Source organism: Cetorhinus maximus, chromosome 14, assembly GCF_964194155.1.
Source record: "Cetorhinus maximus chromosome 14, sCetMax3.hap1.1, whole genome shotgun sequence".
Classification (NCBI taxonomy): Eukaryota; Metazoa; Chordata; class Chondrichthyes; order Lamniformes; family Cetorhinidae; genus Cetorhinus; species Cetorhinus maximus.
Window position 1 is genome coordinate 44,891,869 of NC_135892.1, and position 21,121 is coordinate 44,912,989.

The following is a 21,121-nucleotide window of genomic DNA, read 5'->3' on the forward strand; positions in this document are numbered from 1 at the left end:
TTGTCTGAGACCCCCTAGTCGATAGAATATGCTGAAATTAATGAAATTCTGGATTCATATTATAGCACTACTAGGAATGAGATTGCATTGAGAGCTGCATTCCGTTTAAGGAAGCAGTTGTCAAGGGAGACTGGTGCAGATTACATTCTCAAATAAAAGAAACTCTCTTGTTAGTGCGGGTATGGCACAAACTTAGAAATCAATCTTAGAGACATTTTCGTATGAGACCTAAAGAACAATAAAACAGAGGTTGGAAATGGCAGGAAGGGACGGTTGCAAATTACAAAGGAGCCCCTTTCCTGAAGTGATAGGGGAAGTCCACCGGATTTCAATGAGATCCAGGCCGTGGACGTTCCAGGTGTTCACAGTCTCAGAGACTGAAATTTTGATGCTACTGTTGCCATGGTAGCCACTAATGATTTAAATGCCCCCATTTCCAGTCAAAGTGCTATGCCTGTGGGAAAGTTGGTCATATGCAGCATGCCAAGTGGAAGAAACAGCAATGCTCCAGGTCACAGCCAAGGTCGAGGTTGTGTTAGATCTAAAGCTAGTTCAGGAGTCTGGAAATCCATGCAAATGGTAGATGTGAAAACGGAAGTTAAAGTTTTTGAGCAGGAAGGTCAAGAGTTGTCAAAGAGCAAGAGAAACAGCACGTGGAAGTTGAGAGCAAAAGGACTGAAGATGTAATTCCAGTGCTCACAGTAAAATTGAAAGTCAGATATTCACAACTTACTTTCATTGTTGCTGCAACAGTGTCTGTTATCTTGGAAGGAGAATACAAGGTGTATTTAAGTCACATTCACTTACGCAAAACTAGCGTGAAACTGACTAATTAGTCCAGTAACAGTATTCCACTGCTAGGTCAATAGTGTTAAGGTAGACTATGACAATACATCCTATATTGCCATTGATAGAAGTTGGAGGGAACAACGGCTCCCTGATGGCGCAGTTTGCTTAAGCACTTACAGTTTAACTGGGCTGAGTTACTTACGGTAGGTGTAAGAGTATGCCTGACATTGAGAAAGTGCTAAGAGAGCACAAAGTGGTCTTTTAGCAAGAAGGACCAAATTATCAAATTAGGCATCACAAGACCGAAGTCAAGATAAAGAATATGTACAGCCAATATTTTTCAAGGCTAGTCTTGCTGTGCCTTATGCACAATTAGAAATAGTAAGTAACGAGCTGGATAGACTAGAAAGAACACAGGCAATTAAGTAGGTAAAGAGCAGTGAATGGACCACACACATTGTAATAATTCAAAAAACAGACAGGTCCATTTGGATTTTTGGAGATTTTTTTTTTGCATGTAAATCATTCTTGCAGCACTGGTCATTAATTTTTCATTGTGATTACATTAGAAAGAAATAAAGAGGGGGGAAATGGCAGCTCAACATCCATATAGAACAGGAGTAAAAGTTCTAAATTGGCGAAAGACAAAGTTTACAAAGCCAGGATCTGATCTGGTGAAAGTAGACTGGTTACAGCTACTTGAAGAGAAATCAGTGACAGACCAGTGGGGGGGGCTTTCAAAAGTGAGATTCTACAGGGACAGTGCAGACATGTTCCCACAAAGGAAAAGGGTGGGACTGCCAAATCTAGAGCCCCTGGTTATCTGGAAGCATAAGAAAAAGCAGGAAAAAGAAAGCTTATGACAGTCACTAAAAACTTAATGCTGTAGAAAGCCTAGAGGAATATAGAAGGTAGAGAGGTGAAGTAAAGGCGGTAATTAGGAAAGCAAAAAGAGGATATGAAAAAATATTGGTAGGTAAAATCAAAGAAAACCCAAAGATGTTTTAACAGTACATTAAGAGCAAGAGAATAACTAAGGAAAGGGTAGGGCTTATCAGAGATGTACATGGTAACTTGTGCACTGATGCTGGTGATATGGGCAGGGTTCTCAATGAGTACTTTGTCTCTGTCTTCACTAAGGAGGGTGATGATGTAGATATTCTAGTTAAAGAGGAGGAGTGTGAAATATTAGACACAATAAGCACAATGAGAGAGCAAGTACTGGAGCGACTGACATATTTGAAGGTGGATAAGTCACCAGGGCTGGAAGGATTGCATCCCAGGCTATTAAAGGAAGCCATGGATGAAATTGTGGATGCTCTGAGGATCATTTTCCAATCCTCACTAGATACAGGTGAGGTACCAGAGGATTGGAGGTCTGCGAATGTTGTACCATTATTTAAAAAGGGTGCGAGGGATAGGCCAAATAATTATAGGCTGGTTAGTCTGACTTCAATGGTGGGCAAATTATTAGAATCAATTCAGAGAGACAGGATAAACTGTCACTTAGAAAGGCACGGATTGATCAGGGATAGTCAGCATGGTTTTGTTCAGGGAAGGTCATGTCTTACTAATTTAAATGAATTTTTTGAGGAAGCAACAAGGAGGATTGATGAGGGTAGTGCAATGAATGTTGCCTACTTAGATTTTAGTAAAGCATTTGACAAGGTCCCACATGACAGACTGGTCAGAAAAGTGAGATCCCATGGGATACAATGGAATGTGGTGAGTTGGATCCAAAATTGGCTCAGTGACAGGAAACAAAGGGTAATGGTAGATGGATGTTTTTGCAAATGTAAGTGATTTCCAGTGGTGTTCCACAAGGCTCAGTGTTGGATCCTTTGCTGTTTGTTATATATATTAATGATTTGGACTTAAATGTGGGGGGCATGATTGGGAAATTTGCAGATGACACAAAAATTGGCTGTGCAGTTGATAGAGAAAAGGATAGCTGTTGTCTCCAGAATTATATCAATGGCTTGGTTAAGTGGGCGGAAAAGTGGCAGATGGAATTCAATCCAGAGAACTGTGAGGTAATGCTTTTGGGGAGGGGAAATGAAACTAGGGAATACACAATTAACAGGAAATTATTGGGAGGGGTAGAGGAAATGAGAGACCTTGGAGTGCATGTCCACAAGTCCCTGAAGGCAGCAGGACAGATGGACAAGGTGGTAAAGAAATCATATGGAATGCTTTCCTTTATTGGATGAGGTATAGAATACAAAAGCAGGGATGTAATGATGGAGCTATATAAAACGATGGTTAGGCCCAGCTGGAATTTTGTGTATTGTTCTGCTTGCTACATTACAGGAAAGACATACTTGTTCCATAGGTGGATGCAGAGAACATTTACAAAAATGTTGCCAGGGCTTAAAAATTGCAGCTATGAGGAAAGATTGGATAGGCTGGTGTTGTTTTCCTTAGAGCTGAGGAGGCCGAGAGGTGACCTGATTGAGGTGTACGAGATTATAAAGGATCTAGATAGAGTAGACAGGGATGCCCTCTTTCCCCTAGTGAAGATATTAATTACCAGGGGGCACAGATTAAAGGTGATTGGTAGAAGGATTAGAGGGGACATGAGGAAAATGTTCTTCACCCAGAGGGTGGTGGGTGTTTGGAATTCACTGCCTAGTTTGGTGGTGGAGGCAGAAACCCTCACTCATTTAAAAAGGTACCTGGATCTGCATCTGAAGTGCTGTAATCTGCAAGGTTATGGACTGGGTACTGGAAGGTGGGATTAGAATGGGCAGCTAGTTTTTTATTTTTTCTTTATTGGCTGGCACAGACACCGTGGGCTGAATGGCTTATTTCTGTGCCGTAACCTATGGTTCTATGCAACCCAACCTGTTAAATTTTCAAGTTTTGTTGAGTCGTATTGTATTCTGGGAACTCATGCATATGTACCATTTTACACTTTAATGTCTGTTTTTTTTTAAATTGGGAGGGTGTAAAGTACATTGCAAGATGTGAGCATTTTGTTATATTGCCCTCTCTGATGCACTCACTGTTGGGGAAGTGTAAATAAAGTTAGTTCAATCATGGCTGCCTTTTCGTCTATTCATTCATGAGATATGGGCATCGCTGGCTTAGACCAACATTTATTATCCATCCCTAATTGCCCTTGAGAATGTGGTAAAGAGCTCCTTTCTCAAACCACTACAGTTCCTGTGGTATAGATAAACCGACAGCGCTGTTAGGAAGGGAGTTCCAGGATTTTGACCCAGCAACAGTGAAGGAATGGTGATATATTTTTCAACTCAGGATGGTGAGTGACTTGGAGGGGAACTTCCAGATGGTGGTGTTCCCATGTGTCTGCTGCCCTTGTCCTTCGAGATGGTAGTGGTCGTGGGTTTGGAAGGTGCTGTCTAAGAAACCTTGGTGAGTTCCTGCAGTGCATCTTGTAGATGGTACACACTGCTGCCATTGTTCATCGGTGGTGGAGGGTGTAAACGTTTGTGGTTGGGGTGCCAATCAGGCAAGCGGCTTTGTCCTGGATTGTGTCAAGCTTCTTGAGTGTTGTGGGAGCTGCACTCATCCAGGCAAGTGGAGAATATTCCATCACACTCCTGACTTGTGCCTCGTAGATGGTGGACAGGATTTGGGGAGTCAGGAGGTGAGTTACTCATCGCAGGATTCCTAGCCTCTGACCTGCTATCGTAGCCACAAAATTTATATGGCTAGTCTAGTTCAGTTTCCGGTCAATGGTAACCCCCAGGATATTGATAGTGGGGGAACTCAGTGATGGTAATACCACTGAATGTCAAGAGGCGATGGTTAGATTCTCTCTTGTTGGAGATGGTCATTGCCTGGCACTTGTGAGGCACGAATGTTACTTGCCACTTAACAGCCCAAGCCTGGGTATTGTCCCGGTTTTGCTATATTTGGACATGGACTACTTCAGTAGTCATAAATGTTGCTGAACATTGTAAAATCATCTGTGAGCTTCCCACTTCTGACCTTATGATGGAAGATAGCTTATTGGTGAAGCAGCTGAAAATGGTTGTGCCTAGGACACTACCCTGAGGAAATCCTGCCATGATGTCCTAGAACTGAGATGATTAACCTCCAACAACCACAACATATTCCTTTGTGCTAGGTATGACTCCAACCAGTGAAGAGTTTTCTCCCTGATACCCATTAACTCCAGTTTTGTTACGGCTCCTTGATGCCACACTCGGTCAAGTGCTGCCTTGGTGTCAAGGGCAGTCACTCTCACCTCACCTTGGGAGCTCAGCTCTTTTGTCCATGTTTTAACCAAGGATGTAATGAGATCAGGAGCCTAGTGACCCTAGTAGAACCCAAACTAAGCATCAGTGAGCAGGTTATTGCTAAGAAGTGCCACTTGATAGCACCATTGATGACCCCTTCCATCACTTTACTGATGATCAGGAGTAGACTGATGGGGTGGTAATTGGCTGGGGTTGAATTAGTCTTGCTTTTTGTGCACAGGCCCCACCTGGGCAATTTTCCACATAGCCGGGTAGATGTCAGCACTGTAGCTGTACTGGAACAACTTGGTTAGGGGCATGGCAGGTTCTGGAGCACAAGTCTTCAGTACTATTGCCCGAATATTATCAGGTCACATAGCCTTGCAGTATCCAGTGCCTTCAGCCGTTTCTTGATAACACATGGAATGAATCGAATTGGCTGAAGGCTGGCATCTGTCATGCTGAGGACCTCTGTTGAGAGTCCACATGTTAATCTTTTCTCAGTGCAATACACAATGGTCGCCGCCCTCCTGGTTTCTTGAGGTGACTCAATTAGTAATTAGTAGTTGAGTAATTAGTAAAGTGTATGGGACCTTGGGCTTCATAAACAGAGGTACTGAATACAAACTATGCTGACCCAAGAGGCGGCATGCACTCGATAGGCCAAATGGCCACCTTCTGTGCCATCATGACTCTATAAATGCTGATGGGACAGCAAACTGGTGCAGAATTTAGACATCATGGCTACTGCCAGGATACCAGGGGATTGCTTGCATGATGCAGACAATGACACACAAATTAGGAATAGGAGTCGGCCAATCGGCTCCTCGAGCCTGCTCCACTATTTGATAAGATCAATGCTGATCTAATTGTGGTCTCAACTCCACTTTACCATCTGCTCCCATAACCTTCAACTCCCTTGTCAATCAAAAATTTATCTAACTCAGCCTTAAATATATTTAATGACACAGCCTCCACTGCTCTCTGGGGAATATATTTCCACAGGCAAATGACCTTCTGAGACCCAGTGAGTGGGGTTGCACATCAGCTGTATATTGAGGGAATTAAACCATTTGCGGTTGTGGTACATCTCTGAAAAAAATGTTGTGTATGCATGCTGCATCATGGGGAAGCCTGTCACCCAGGGACCATCTTCTATCCAGGCAAATCATGCCCTTGCTCTGCCTGCCTCTCTCTGAAATGAGTGAATGCTATGTATTCTTCTACAGTACCCACATGGGAGAAAGTGATCGGGGCAGATCCCTCAAAGTGAGAACCAAGGTCTTCACCACATGCCGTAACACTCCCTTTAGACTTCATCAACGTTAAGTAGCAGTACAAACCTCCAAACTTTTCTATGAAAGCATCAACAGCCACTTGAAATCAATCAGCGACTAATCTAAAAGATGTTGACCCCTTTAAATGGTACTGGTGGGGGCCCTTCCTGTTGTGTGAGGGTAAGACAGGGCATTAGCTGGAGTGTTCAGGTCAAAGGTGGTACTGCCAGAGTCAAATCAGAGTTACATGCTGACTGGTGTCATGATTTGCCAACTCTGCACACTTCTAGTGTACTTGTGTCGCCGAAAATATGGGTGCTATGCAACCAAATTTTGCAGCCAATATTTCTACCAATATTTCCACCATTCCCAAATTATGAACCAATTGTGGTCACAAAGGAGATCAATATAATTCAAGTCATTGTTGATTCCATACTGAGCTTTCTGCTAGCAAGTGCATGACTCTAGCCGCAAAACACTTCTCCTCCTGTTCCTGTAGAGGAGTTTATCATCAACATGTCACTCCCCTCAATGATACAACAGCGATTGAGAATTCAATAACGTTAGCCCAAGGTATTTTGGTGGGGAGGTATGGTGGTGGGTGAATTCATGGTACTCCATCATACAGCGTCTGACCACAGTCTAGTGGCTGGCACAAGTGCATGATCCTTAAATGTAATTTCTGCCATGCTATCTTCTTTCAGCATAAAACATGGCACAAAATTATCACAAACGTTCTCACATGGCTGTTTCCGAATCACTAGCTCAACTATCAAAATAAACCTTGAACCTAAAAAGAAATGTCTCCCATCAGCTTTTTGATTCACAAGATAACACAGTGATATATTAGTACCGCAGGCAGTTGGGCTATAAAGACAAATCTTCAAGTGTTGAGGGAATTGAAAATTACAGTCAATAGAATACTCTGCATTTAGTTCTGCCAAAGTTATTAATCAGAAAAACAAAAGAAATGTGCCAATGAAAAGCAATAATTGAAACTGACTTTAAGACAGGTGTTCAATACCAGTGATTCACTGATAAATGCACTTCATGTGACATATCATTGGCAATTATGGAATAATGTGATGTGTTTGTTTTTCCTCTCTATTGCTTTTGCAGCCAAACAATTTACTCAGAAAAATGGGATAGCAAATCAGTTTTCTTTGCATTCTGGAAGCAACAGTGAGTGGGATTGTAGTCAATAATGCAGCCAGAAATCAGTTCCAATTTTATACCTGTCAATTACTACTTCTGGCCAAATAAGAGCAACACAGAGATGGTGCACCATTAACTTAATATTTTTTATTCTCAATTCTATCATGAAATTGAGTAAAACAACACATGTTTGCCATGCACAAAACACAAATTCAACATCTAATTGAGATCTAATAATATCTTTACTCTTTATGCTTTCTTACCTCTTTCCAAAACTTTCTGGGCCTTTCTGTGGTTTGCACAAAAGCCACTATAGAGTTTGAAATGGTCAGCATAGTACAGGAACGAACCACCCAGGGAAAACAACAGTTTCTGAAATAGACACATCAAATAAATGCAATGCTATGTGAATACACTGTCAGCATTCGCTTAGCTAAAGGCCTGAAGCTGTACCTGTTGTACTGATTCTACACACATGCATCATGTATAAATAGGCTGAAGGGTTGTGAGGTGCAAAGGTTTAGAATGCAGCTCTCTTAGTTATGAGGTGAAGAAAAAAAAGCAGCTCTGATTAATGGACCGAAAAGCTAGTTTTCTGTCTGTTATATGAATATAGGAACAGGAGTAGGCCATTTAGCCCATTGAGCCTGCTGAGCCATTCAACACGATCATGGTTGATCATCCAAATCAATGCCTTTTTTCCACATTATCCCCATATGCCTTTATGTCATCGGCATTTAGAAATCTGTCAATCTCTACTTTAAACATACTCAATGACTGAGATTCACAGCCCTCTGGGATAGAGGATTCCAAAAGTTCACAACCCTCTGAGTACAAAAATTTCTCCCCATGTCAGTCCTAAGTAGCTTCCCCCTTATTTTGAAATTGAGTCCCCTGGTTCTAGACTGCCCAACCAGGGTAAACATCTTACCTGCATCTACCCTGTCTATCCCTTTAAGTATTTTGTAGGTTTCAATGAGGTCATCTCTCATTTTTCGACACTCTAGTGAATACAGGCCCAGTTTCCCCAATCTCTCTTCAAAGGACAGTCCCGCCATTCCAGGAACAAGTCTAGTGAACCTTCGTTGCACTCCCTCTATGGCAATAATATCCCTCCTATGGTAAGGGGACCAAAACTGCACACAGTGTTCCAGGTGCAATCTAACCAAGGTTCTATATATTGAAGCAAGACTTTGCCACTCCTGTACTAAATGTATATTTGGGCACTCTAAACAAGTCCTAATTTATCATTCAAAACCACTCCATAGATCAGCACTAAAACCGGAAGAGACCACAAGAATGGCTAGTGGGAAATGGAAAAGACCCCACCCTCTCTCCTCCTGAAGGTGTTGACTGTTGTTGTGGCAGAGTTCCATAGATCCCCACGGCTTTCTGGGACTTTGTTCATTGGGCCATAATTTGCTGTACACCTAGACAATAAATGCTGACACTCTGCTGATTTATATGGACATCGCTCCTGATTTCTATCTAGTAACCCCCCCACTCTAAACTGTACCTTTGCTGAATATTTAGGTGGGATCAAAGGTGAGGACAAAGCTGTGCTAATGTGTTCTACATAGCTGAATTCTTAGTGGTTTGTTGACAAGCCAAAAACAATTTCTTAAATAGACATAGTAAATAATTGTGATGCTACAGAAAGCAGTGGGACTGTGTTAACTTCACATCACATTTATTTGCTGAACCTACTTTAGAAACTTCATTACCTTTGGTCATTTATTGATGGGTTATAGTAGTCTGTCACAGCAAAGCTTGTATCTTGACCGCATGATGTACACACACAGGGGAGAACTTTCCAACAAAGGTCACTGGATGGAATCAGGCGTGTAAACCCTTGGTGCTGCAGCTCTACAGCTGTGTTCAACTGCAAATATTTAGTCTGACTGGCTTGGTATTTTCAGGGAGCTGATTTTCATTTCTTAGTTGGCTACCTAATTTAGTGCTAGGTAGTAGTCCTACCAGTGCTAATGCTCTACCCTGCATTTAGTAACCAGATGTAAAGCATTCTCACTGAATTGCACAGAGCTATCTCAGTTTCTAAACATCAACTGAAACAAATTATACAAACTGGATAGGATCTATGAAAAATCCCAACATGTGCTTGTGGAAAAGGAGTATACTCCATGGGAAACTTATGTTAATGATACATATACTTCTGTTTGAAAAAAACCTACACCTGTCAATCCAATAGAATTGTATATATTATGCATTGAGCTGCTAACCAAACACTACTCATGAAGCAGCAGTTTGTTTTTATTAGCCTGTATAGGGAATTAACATCTCCATTAAAATGAATGGTCTAATTTCTATAGTAACTTTACTACTTGCCGTGCAATTTGAGGGTTTTACTGGCCTTATGGCCTTGTTTTACTACAGCTTCGAGGCCAGTGAGATGGCATAGTGGTCATGGTACTGGACTCATAATCTAGAGGTTTGCAATGATTAAGAGATGAGTTCAACTTACACCACAATGGCTGAGGAATTTGAATTCAGTTAGTTAAATAAATCTGGAATAAAAAAGTCTAATCAGTAATGGGGAACATGAAACTACAGGATTACCATAAAAATTAATTTGGTTCATTAATGTCCCTTAAAGAGGAAATGTCCATTAAGGAAGGAAACCTACTGTCCTTACTCTGTCTGGCTTGTGTGTGACTGCAGAGACAGCAATGTAGTTGATCTATATGTAACTGTCATCAGAAATGGCCTAGCAAGCCACTCAGTTGTACCAAACTACTATGGAAAATGTATTAAGAGTAAAACTGGACAAACATGCGGTATCTATCCAGACATTGAATTCAGACATGACAAAACCACACTCAGCCCCAAAGCCCCCTCTCTAACAGAGCCACGGAGTCATTATGGCACAGGAGAATACATTTGGCCCATGGCATCCATGTCGGCTTACTGTAGTGCAGTCCAGTCAGTCCCAATCCCCTGCACCTTACCCCAGTCCTGCAAGTTTATTTCCCTCAAGTGCCCATCCAATTTGCTTTTGAAATCATTGATTATCACTGCTTCTACCACCATCATGGGTAGTGAGGTCTAAGTCATCACCACTTGCTCTGCAAAAAAGTTCTTCCTCACATGCCTTTTGATTCTTTTCCCCAAAACCTTAAATCTGTGTCTATAGTCCTAATAGGAACAGCTTTTCTTTGTCTAACATCTCTAAAACTACCATAATCTTGTACATCTCTATCAAATTTCCCCGTGACCACCTTTGCTCCAAACAGAAGAACCCCAGATTTTCCAGCCTGACCATGTAGCTAAAACCCCTCATCCCTGGAATCATTATAGTCAATCTCCTTAGCACCCTCTCAAGATCCTTCAGATTCTTCCTAAAGTGCGGTGACCAGAACTGGACTAAATATTCTGGTGAGGCCTAACAGAGCGATATAAAGGCTCAACATAACTTCCCTGCTTTTATACTCAATACCTTTGTATATGAAAGCCAAGATCCCATATAATTTGCTAACTACTCTATTTGTCCTGTCACCTCCAAAGATCCAAACACATGAATCCCTCAGGCCCCTCCATTCCTGCTCACACTTTAGAGCTCTATGGTTATCTTGACTCTCACTATTCCTTTTGGCAAAATACATCACCTCATACTTGGCTGTATTAAATTCCAGCTGCCTATACTGCTAACCTATCCATGTCCTGTTTCAGTCCACTGGTATCATCCTCACTATTTTCCACATCTCCAAGTGATACATGATATATTATAATAGGACAGAAGGAGGCCATTTGGCACATCATGCCCCTCTTTGCCAGAGCTATCCAATTAGTCCCACTCCCTTGCTCTTTCCTCATAGCCCTGCATTATTTTCCTTTGCATATTTATCCAATTTCATTTTGAAACTTATTACTGTATTGTGTGTGTTTCCACCACCCTAATTGGCAACGCAACCAGGTCATATCAACTCACCACATAAAAAAATCTCATCTCCTTCTCTGCTTCTTTGCCAATTGCCATCAATTGGTGTCCTCTGGTTACAAATCCTTCCACTAATGGAAACAGTTTCACCTTTATCTATTCTACCAAAACTGTTTGTGAATTTAAACACCTCTATCAAATACCCGCTCTCTGTTCCAGGAGAACAATCCCAGCTTCTCCAGGCCCTCACCCTTGCTACCATTCTGGCTCATTTTAAAATTCTCATCCTTGTAGTCAAACCTCTCCAAAGTCTCATCCTTTCAAATCTTTCTAACCTCTTCCAGCCCCACAAATCTCCAAGATCTCCAATTCTGGTCTCCTACGCATCCCCAATTTTAATTTCTTCACCACTGGTGGCCATGTCTCCAGCTGTTGATGCTCTAATCTCCGGAATTTCCTCCCTAAACCTTTCCACCTCTTCTTTGCTTCCTCCTCCTTTAACATTCTCCTTAAAATCTACCTCTTAGACCAAGCTTTTGATCACCTGCCCTAACGTCTTCATGTGGCTCGCTGTCAAATCCTGTTTGACAACAGTCCTACGCACCACCCTGGGATGTGTTACAGTGAAAGGCACTATATATTCCCATAACCTTCATCTGCTCTAAGGACAGTAATTTCATCTTCTCTTAGTTGATTCAAAATATGTTACGACTAGGTGACGAGGAGTTGAATGGCCCCTCTTTTTTCCTTCTCATTTGACCAGAATAGATTTTTTTGTTTGAAAAGGATATTGTGAGAATGGATGTTATTTTAAAAATATTTTTGGGGAATGTTGTGTTATTCTGTAAAGAAAGTTGAGTGTCTGGGGGTTTGTGTGCGTGTAATTTAATTACGCTGGACACAAGTTTAATAGGAGTCAGGCTGTCTGGGGGATTTAATACATGAAAAGGATAGAGGTGTTAAGTTTGAGGTACAAGTCAATAGGTTAGATCTAACATTTGCATTTTTAGATAAGTTGAGAGGTTGTTTGAATACCAAAGGGGAGTCAGAGGTAACAAGAAACATGTTTGCAGGAGTTCCATAGGTAACTAGTAATGGAGGATATTATATTTTTTTGACCTGAAAGGAAAGACAAGATAGGAACATAAAGGATTTTATATTTGGCAGGGTTTGAGTTTCAAGGAGATGTGAGAACAATGGAACCGCAGATGAAAGGGAAAAAAGTATTCTAGAGTTACTGCAGATGGCTGGAGTTGTTGTTGAGCTGGAGCTACAGAGATAGCTGGAGCTGTTTGAGCTGTTGAGATCTGGGTTGGGAGAGGATGCAGTTTGAATCAACCATCCAGTCAAGCCAGAAAAGTCTTGGACAGCAACAAGTAATTTTATTCTGTAGTTGGATTCCACCACAGAGTGGATGAGGGTAGAGGTCATGTGGTATGCCTTTATTGAAGCTACAGCAGTTTGCCTTGTGTAATATTACTGGATTTTTCTATAATTAAAATCTATAAGGGAGTGTTGCCTGGAGGTGTGCACTTGTGGTCTGACCAAGTAGAGATTCTGTTTGGGGAATGTTTTGTAAGACTAACCTTAATTGTGTAACTGTAATCTGTGTGTGCTTAAGTTTTTTTTTATTCTTGTTAATAAACTTTGATTTTTAAATTTTAAAATCCCAAAAGTGTTACTGGACCTCTTACAGCTGAGGTACATCATCTTCTCATTTTCAGAATACAAAAAAAAGGTTACGGCTCGTAAGCCAAGTTTCCCTCTGGGATTTGGTTTGTGCAGTAATTAGCACCGGCTGTGGTCATAACAGTATGCTTGCAAATTCAGTTAGTGCTTAACTGTTTACACACAATGATCATTTTAAAAAGTATGTGTTTTCTTGAGTTTAGTAAAATAATAAAATACACACCGACTTTCACAAACAGACAAATTTGAAGTTCATAAACAGACAAATACAGCTTACAAAGTGGGAAAGGATAGGTTGGCCAAATTAGAGTCTGTAAAAAAGTAAAAGATCATACAGTCTGTAGTTTGGTGACTCATCTAGCTTTAGGCTGAATCTGATGGTGTAAATGCTTCTGATTTAAACATGTAGATGATTGAGTTGTTTTTTCCTTGGGGGATGGCAGTGGTGGTTTAGATTTTTAAAAAAAATCTGTCTGCAGCAGGGAGTCCCTAGATGATCACAGTCAGGAAACAGGGCTTGAAGCTTACTAGGTGAGGCTGGAGGAAGAGAGAGGCAGGAAGGACCCCATTTATGTCTTCTCCCCAAGCTACTTGACCTCAGTTCTGCTGAGAAAATATGTGCTTAAAACATTCGAAGGGTTGGCTTGTTATGTGACCTTCCTTCTCCAGCTGCCAGGGGGATTCAAAAAAATATTGGCCATGTATTCCAAAGATGACTTAATTAGTTCATGTCTGGAAACTTACTTAGTCAGAATCCCATTGGCCAAGCGATTAGTCTAACAGCCCATCTCCAACAGTTGAATACCCTCAGGTGATTGTCATAGATGCCTCGCTAATGAGACAGGAGATGTGAGCCCTTCACACTTCCCTGCAGTCATTGTCTTTGATGGGTTTTGCAGATAGAATGAATCCACTCCAATGAATTGGAAAGTGGAATGTATAGTAATGCAAATTGGGGTTAGCCACGTTGGGCTGTGAATTCAAATCACTTCAGTATCAGTGGTTTTAAAATTTCAATTCAGATTTCCAACCAGTGGATTAAAATCATTATTTAGCATAAAGCACATCTTCATGACACATTTCACTCTCAAGGTGTTTCACAGGGGTGATATTTAACAAAATTTGACACTGAACCAGGCAAGGAGACTCTAGGGCAAAATCCCTCATCCTTGGGCATTAATCTAGTAGACCTCACTACCCTCTTCAAAGCCTTTCCATCCTTCTTGGAGTGCCGTGTCCTGAAAAGGTGGGGGAGGGAGTTGGTGGTGACTGAATGGAATGGAAGCCACCTACTTTGATATCACCAGCAAATTTTTAAGTTTTACACTCTATTCCAATGTCCAAATCACAGTGGTCCTAGCATTGACCCTTGGAGAACTCCACTGTCCATCATCCTCAGTCTGAAACAGCCATGAACTACAACTCTGTTTTCTATCCTTAAGCCATTTTTTAAATCCAAGCTGACACAGAATCTCTTATTCCCACAATTTTGTCAACCAGCCTTCTTAGTGGTCATTTGTCACATGCCTTCTTAAAATCCAAAAAGATAACATCCATTGCATGCCCTTTCTCAACCTTCTCTGTTACTGCATCAAAAAATTAATTAGTCCAACATGATTTTCCTTCTGCAAATCCACGCTGGCCCTCTTTAATTAATTCAAACTCTTCAAGAGCAAAGCGATCCCACAATCAACAGATCACATCACCTCAGTCCCGCCATTACTGGTTGTGAATGGTGGTGAACAATTATCCTGAGGAGAAGATTTCACAAATATCCCTATCCTCAATGATGGAAGAGCCCAGCACATCAGTGCAAAAGGCAAGCCAGATGCATTGGATACTTCTTCAGCCAGGAACGCGAATGGATGATTAAAGTCTACCTCCTCCTGAGGTTCCTGGCATTACAGATGCCAGTCTATTCGATTCACTCCACGTGATATTAAGAAGTGGCTCAAGGCACTGGATACAGCAAAGGCTATGGGCTCTGATAACCTCCTGACTGGACTGCTGAAGGCTCGTGCTTCAGAACTAATCATTCCCCTGGTCATGCTGTTCCAGTGCAGCTACAGCACTGGCATCTACCAGCAATGTGGAAAGTTGCCCAGGTACGTCCTATCCACAAAAAGCAGGACAAATCCAATCCAGCCAATTATCATCCCTCAGTCTACTCTCAATCATCAGTAAAGTGATGGAGGCTGTTATCAGTAGTGTTATCAAGAGACACTCACACAGTAATAATCTGCTCACTGATGCTCAGTTTGGGTTCTACCAGGGCCACTTGGCTCCAGACCTCATTGGTCCATGATTGGACCAAGGTTGTAAAGAGCTGAATTCCAGAGGAGAGGTGAGAGTGACTGCCCTTGACATCAAGGCACTATTGGACAAAGTGTAGCATCAAGGATCCCGAGAAAAACTGAGGTCAATGGGAATTGGGAGGAAAACTCTCCACTGGCTGGACTCATATCTAACACAAAGGAAGACTGATGTGGCAGTTGGAGGCCAATTATTTCAGTCTCAGGACATTGCTCAGGAGTTCCTCAGGCAAGAGTCCTAGGCACAACCATCTTCAACTGCGTCATAAATGACCTTCCTTTTATCATAGGGTCAGGAGAGGGATGTTTGCTGATGTTTACACAATGATCATTACCATTCGAGACTCCTCAGATGCTGAAACAGTTCGCACCCGCATCTAGCAAAGCCTGTACAGGCTTGAGCTGATAAGTGACAAATAATATTCATGCCACATAAATGCCAGGCAATAAGCATCTCCAACAGGAGAAATCTAACCATCTTCCCTTGACATTCAACAGCAACACCATTTCTGAATCCCCCATCATCAACAAGCAGTCAGAGAGGAAACAGTGGATGCTCTGACCATTATTTTTCAATCCTCACTGGATACAGGTATGGTGCTGGAGGATTGTAGGACTGCTAACGTTGTATCTTCATTTTAAAAGCAAGAGCTAGACCGAATAATTACAGGCCACTCAGTTTAACCCTGGTGGTAGACAAATGATTGGAATCAATTCTGAGAGACAAGGTAAGCGGTTAGTTAGAAAGGCACGGAGTAATCAAGGACAGTCAGCATAGATTTTCTAAATATCTGAAAAGGAGGAATGTACGAGAATGTGGGGAGAGGGCAGGGGAGTAGCAGTATGTGAATTGCTCCTTAGGAGAGCCAGCATGGACATGATGGGCTGAATGGCCTTCTGCTGTGCTGTAACGATTCTACGATTCTACCTTGGGGGTCACTGTAGACCAGAAACTGAACTGGACCAGTCATATAAACATTGTAGCTACAAAAGCAGGTCAGAGGCTGGGAATTCTGCGACAAGCAATTCACCTCCTGAGTCCGCAAAGCCTGTTCACCATCTTTATAGCATAAGTCAGAAGTGTAATCGAATACTCTCCACTTGCCTGGGTAAGACTAGCTCCAGCAACACTCAAGAAGCTCAATACCATCCAGGACACATTTGCCACTGTCCAATCCTCTGGCACCTTCCCTGTATCTAAGGGAAATATGGGGAGCCGTTAACTCCACCCCCACTTCATTGAGCAACCTGGGATGGAAGCCATCCAGATCAGACGGCTTATCCAAACTAAGCATAGCCAGGCTTTCCGGTAAAACCCTGTCTATCAATTTGCACATCATCCATTACCTCTACTATCTCCACTTCTACCAATATTTTGTCAGCACCTCCTTCCTTAGTAAGCACTGATATAAAGTACTCATTAAGAGCTCTGGCCTTGCTCTGCGCCTCTAAGCATATATCACCCTCTTTGACCCTAATAGGTCTCACCCACACCTCTTACTACCCACTTTAATTTACATGCTGGTAGAAGATTTTTGGCTTCCCTTTTATGTTAACTGCTATTCTATTCTCATATTCCCTCTTTGTCAGTTTTATTTTCCTCTTCACTTTCCCTCTCAACTTATTGTATTTAACTTGGTTCTCACTTGAGAAATTCACCTGCCATGGATCATACACTTTTTTTTTGTTTTGTCATATTCCCTAACTCCCTCGTCATCCAAGGAGCCCTGGCTTTGAACCTCTTGCCTTTCTGACTTGTTGGACAGAGAACATACTGGCCAAGGAGTTCTCCTCAATAGATTTCATAAATTCCTTTCTCCTCCTTTCCCTTTACTCTTAACCTTATGCCAATCAATATTTGGGTAATTAAAGTCCCCCAAGATCACCACTCTTATAGCTCTTGCACACTTCTGAGATTTCGCTGCAGATTTGCTCCACTATCTCGGTTTCACTATTTGGAGGCTATAGAATACCCCTGTAGTATGATCATATCCTTTTTGCTTCTCAACTCTAACCAAATGGGTTCTCTCTTTGCCCCCTCAAGGGCATCCACTTTTTCCAACACTAAAATGTCTTCCCTAAACAATACTGATACTCCACCTCCCATTTCCCCTTCCTTATCTTTTCTGAATATGTTGTATCCTTGAATATTAAATGTTCATTCCTCACTATTTTTAAGCCATGTTTCTGATTTATCACTACATCATATTCCTACGTGGCTATTTGTGCTTGTAGCTCACCAACCTTGCTTACCATACTTTGTGCTTTCACATACATGCATTCTAAATCTGTCCTTGTATTCCTCGTAGTCTTTCTTCATCTGCTCCTGTCTGATATGGTACAACATCCTTATCGAACACTCTCACTTTGTGCACTTCATTTCTCCTTCCTACTTTTATATTCTGGTGCCCATCTTTCTGCCAGTTTAAATCCTCCCCAACCACGCTAGTGAAACTCCCAGTGAGGCCATTGTTCCCAATCCCGTTAAGGTGGAATCTGTCCCTTTTAAATAGGTGTCTCCTACCCTAGAATTGGCCTCAATGCTCTAAGATTCTGAAGACTTCCCTCCTGTACCATGCCTCAAAGCCATGATCATCCCTATCTTCCTATTTCTACTCTCGCTGGTGTTTGGCACTAGGAGCACTCCAGAGGTTGCTACCTTCAAGAGCCTACTTTTTAATTTCCTTCCTAGCTCCTGAAAATCTGACTGCAGGAAGTCAGTACCTGCCCCTCGCTATGTCATTGGTACTGACATGTAGCACAACTTCTGTAGGGCTTTCCCCTGCAGAATATTCTGCACCCTCAATGATAGTGGAGCCCAGTATGTCACTGCAAAAGACGAGGCGAAAGCATTAGTAACAATCCTCAGTCTTAGCCTACTCCTGAGGTCCCCACCATCACAAGAGCCAGCCTTCAGCCAAAGTGATATCAAGGAATAATTGAGTGCACTGGATACAGAAAAGGCAATGGGTTTCGGCAACATGTTGACTGTTGTACTGAAGACTGCTGCTCCAGAACTAGTAAAATTGAAGTCACTGGGACCGGGATGGGGGGTTGGGGGAAACTCTTTCTTGGTTAGTCATACTCAGTAGAAAAGAAGAATATTGTGGTTGTTGCAGACCAATCATCTCAACTCCAGGACATCGCTACACTCTGAAATGGCTTAGCAAGGCACTCAGTTGTATCAAACCGCGACAAAGTCTCAAAAAAGGAATGGAACCGGATGGACCACCTGTCATTGACCTCGGCACCGGAAAAGACAACGGCAAACTCAGCCCTGTCGACCCTGCAAAGCCCTCCTTACTAACATCTAGGGGTTAGTACCAAAATTGGGAGAGCTGTCTCACAGACTAGTCAAGCAACAGCCTGACATAGTCATCCTCACGGAATCATACCTTACAGATAATGTCCCAGCCAACACCATCACCATCCCTGGGTATGTCCTGTCCCACCAGCAGGACAGATCCAGCAGAGCTGGTGGCACAATTGGACACAGTCGGGAGGGAGTTGCCCTGGGAGTCCTCAACATCGACTCCGGACCCCATGAAGTCTCATGGCATAAGATCAAAAATGAGCAAGGAAACCTGCTGATTACCACGTACTGCCCTCCTCAGCTGATGAATCAGTGCTCCTTCATGTTGAACACCACTTGATGGAAGCACTAAGGGTGGCAAGGGTGTAGAATGTACTCTGGGTGGGGGACTTTAGTTCCATCACCAAGAGTGGCTCGTTAGCATCACTACTGACTAAGCTGGTCGAGTCCTAAAGGATATAGCTGCTAGACTGGGTCTGTGGCAGGTGGTGAGGGAACCAATAAAAGGGAAAATCATACTTGACCTCATCCTCATCAACCTGCCTGCCCAGAGTGATCACCGCTGTGGAGAACGTCCCGCCTTCACATTGACGATACCCTCCATCGTGTTGTGTGGCACTACCATCGTGCTAAATGGGATAGACTTCAAACAGATCTAGCAACTCGAGACTGGGCGTCCATGAGGCGCTGTGGACCATCATCAGCAGCAGAATTGTACTCGAACACAATCTAACTTCATGGCCCGACATATTCCCCCACTCTACCATTACCATCGAGCCAGGGGATCAACCCTGGTTCAATGAAGAGCACAGGAGGGCATGCTAGGAGCAGCACCAGGCATACGTAAAATGAGGTGTCAACCTAGTGAAGCTATAATATAGGATTAATTGCGTGCCAAACAGCATAAGCAGCAAGTAATAGACAGAGCTAAGTGATCCCACAGCCAACAGATCAAATCTAAGATCTGCAGTCCTGCCACATCAATTCATGAATGGTGGTGGACAATTAAATAACTCACTGAAGGAGGAGGCTCCACAAATATCCCCATCCTCATGCACATCAGTGCAATAGATAAGGCTGAAGCATTTGCTACAATCTTCAGCAGAAGTACCCAGTGGGTGATCAATCTCGGCCTCCTCTGCAAGTCCCCAGTATCACAGATGCCAGTCTTCAGCGAATTCAATTCACGTGTGTTATCAAGAAATGGCTGAAGGCACTGAATACTGCAAAGGCCTGACAATATTCCAGCAATATTGCTGAAGACTTGTGCTCCAGAACTTGCCGTGTCCCTAGCTAAGCTGTTCCAGTACAACTACAACACTGGCATCTACCCAGCTATGTGGAAAATTGCCCAGGTATGTCCTGTACACAAAAAGCAGGACAAATCCAACCCGGCTAATTACCGCCCCATCAGTCTACTCTCGACCATCAGTAAAGTAATGGAAGGGGTCATCAACAGTGCTATTAAGCAGCACTTGCTTAGCAATAACCTGCTCATTGACGCCCAGTTTGGGTTCCGCCAGGGCCACTCAGCTCCTGACCTCATTACAAACATGGACAAAAGAGCTGAACTCCTGAGATGAGGTGAGAGTAACTGCCCTTGAAATCAAGGCTGCATTGGACTGAGTATGGCATCAAGGAGCCCTGGCAAAACTGGAGTCAATGGGATAAAGGGGGAAAATTCTCCACTTGTTGGAGTCTTATCTAGAACAAGCAAAGATGGTTGTGGTTGTTGGAGGTCAGGACATCATCACAGGAGTTCCTCAGGGTAGTGTCCTAGGCCCAACCATCTTCAGCTGCTTCATCAATGACCATCCTTCCATCATAAGGTCAGAAGTGGGAATGTTTACTGATGATTGCACAATGTTCAACACCATTCACGACTCCTCAGATACTGCAGCAGTCCACGTTCAAATGCAGCAAGACCTGGTCAATATCCAGACTTGGGTTGACAAGTGGCAAGTAACATTCACGCCACACAAGTGCCATCTTCAACAAGAGAGATTCTAACCCCTTGATGTTCAATGATGTTACCATCACTGAATCTCCCACTATCAACATCCTGGGGATTAACATTGACCAGAAACTGAACTGGAGTAGCCTTATAAATACTCTGGCTACAAGAGCAGGTCAGAGGCTGCGTATCCTGCAGCAAGTAATTCACCTTCTCAATCCCCAAAGCCTTTCCACCATCTACAAGGTACAAGTCAGGAATATGATGGAGAATACTCTCCACTTGCCTGGATGCGTGCAGCTCTAACAACACTCAAGGAGCTCGACACCATCCAGGACAAAGCAGCCCACTTGACTGGCACGCCATCCACCACCTTAAACACTTATGTCCATTACCACTGGCTCAACGTGGCTGCAGTGTGCACAAAATGCACTGCAGCAACTCACGAAGGCTTCTTAATTAGTCCCTCCCAAACCTGACCTCTACCACCTAGAAGGACAAGGCAGCAAGTGCTTCAGAACACTAGCAC

The 21,121-nt window shown here is 42.8% G+C and overlaps 1 protein-coding gene across 7 annotated transcripts in view; it reads right to left on the reverse strand.

Moving 5' to 3' along the window:
• Window positions 1-21,121, reverse strand: part of tiam2a (TIAM Rac1 associated GEF 2a) — a 384,705-nt gene that overhangs the window by 26,611 nt on the left and 336,973 nt on the right. For all 7 annotated transcript variants that reach the window (XM_078556860.1, XM_078556862.1, XM_078556861.1 and 4 more), the window contains one exon: window positions 7,693-7,801. In XM_078556860.1, the coding sequence (XP_078412986.1) occupies window positions 7,693-7,801 (109 nt within the window). The remainder of the gene's footprint in view (window positions 1-7,692; window positions 7,802-21,121) is intronic.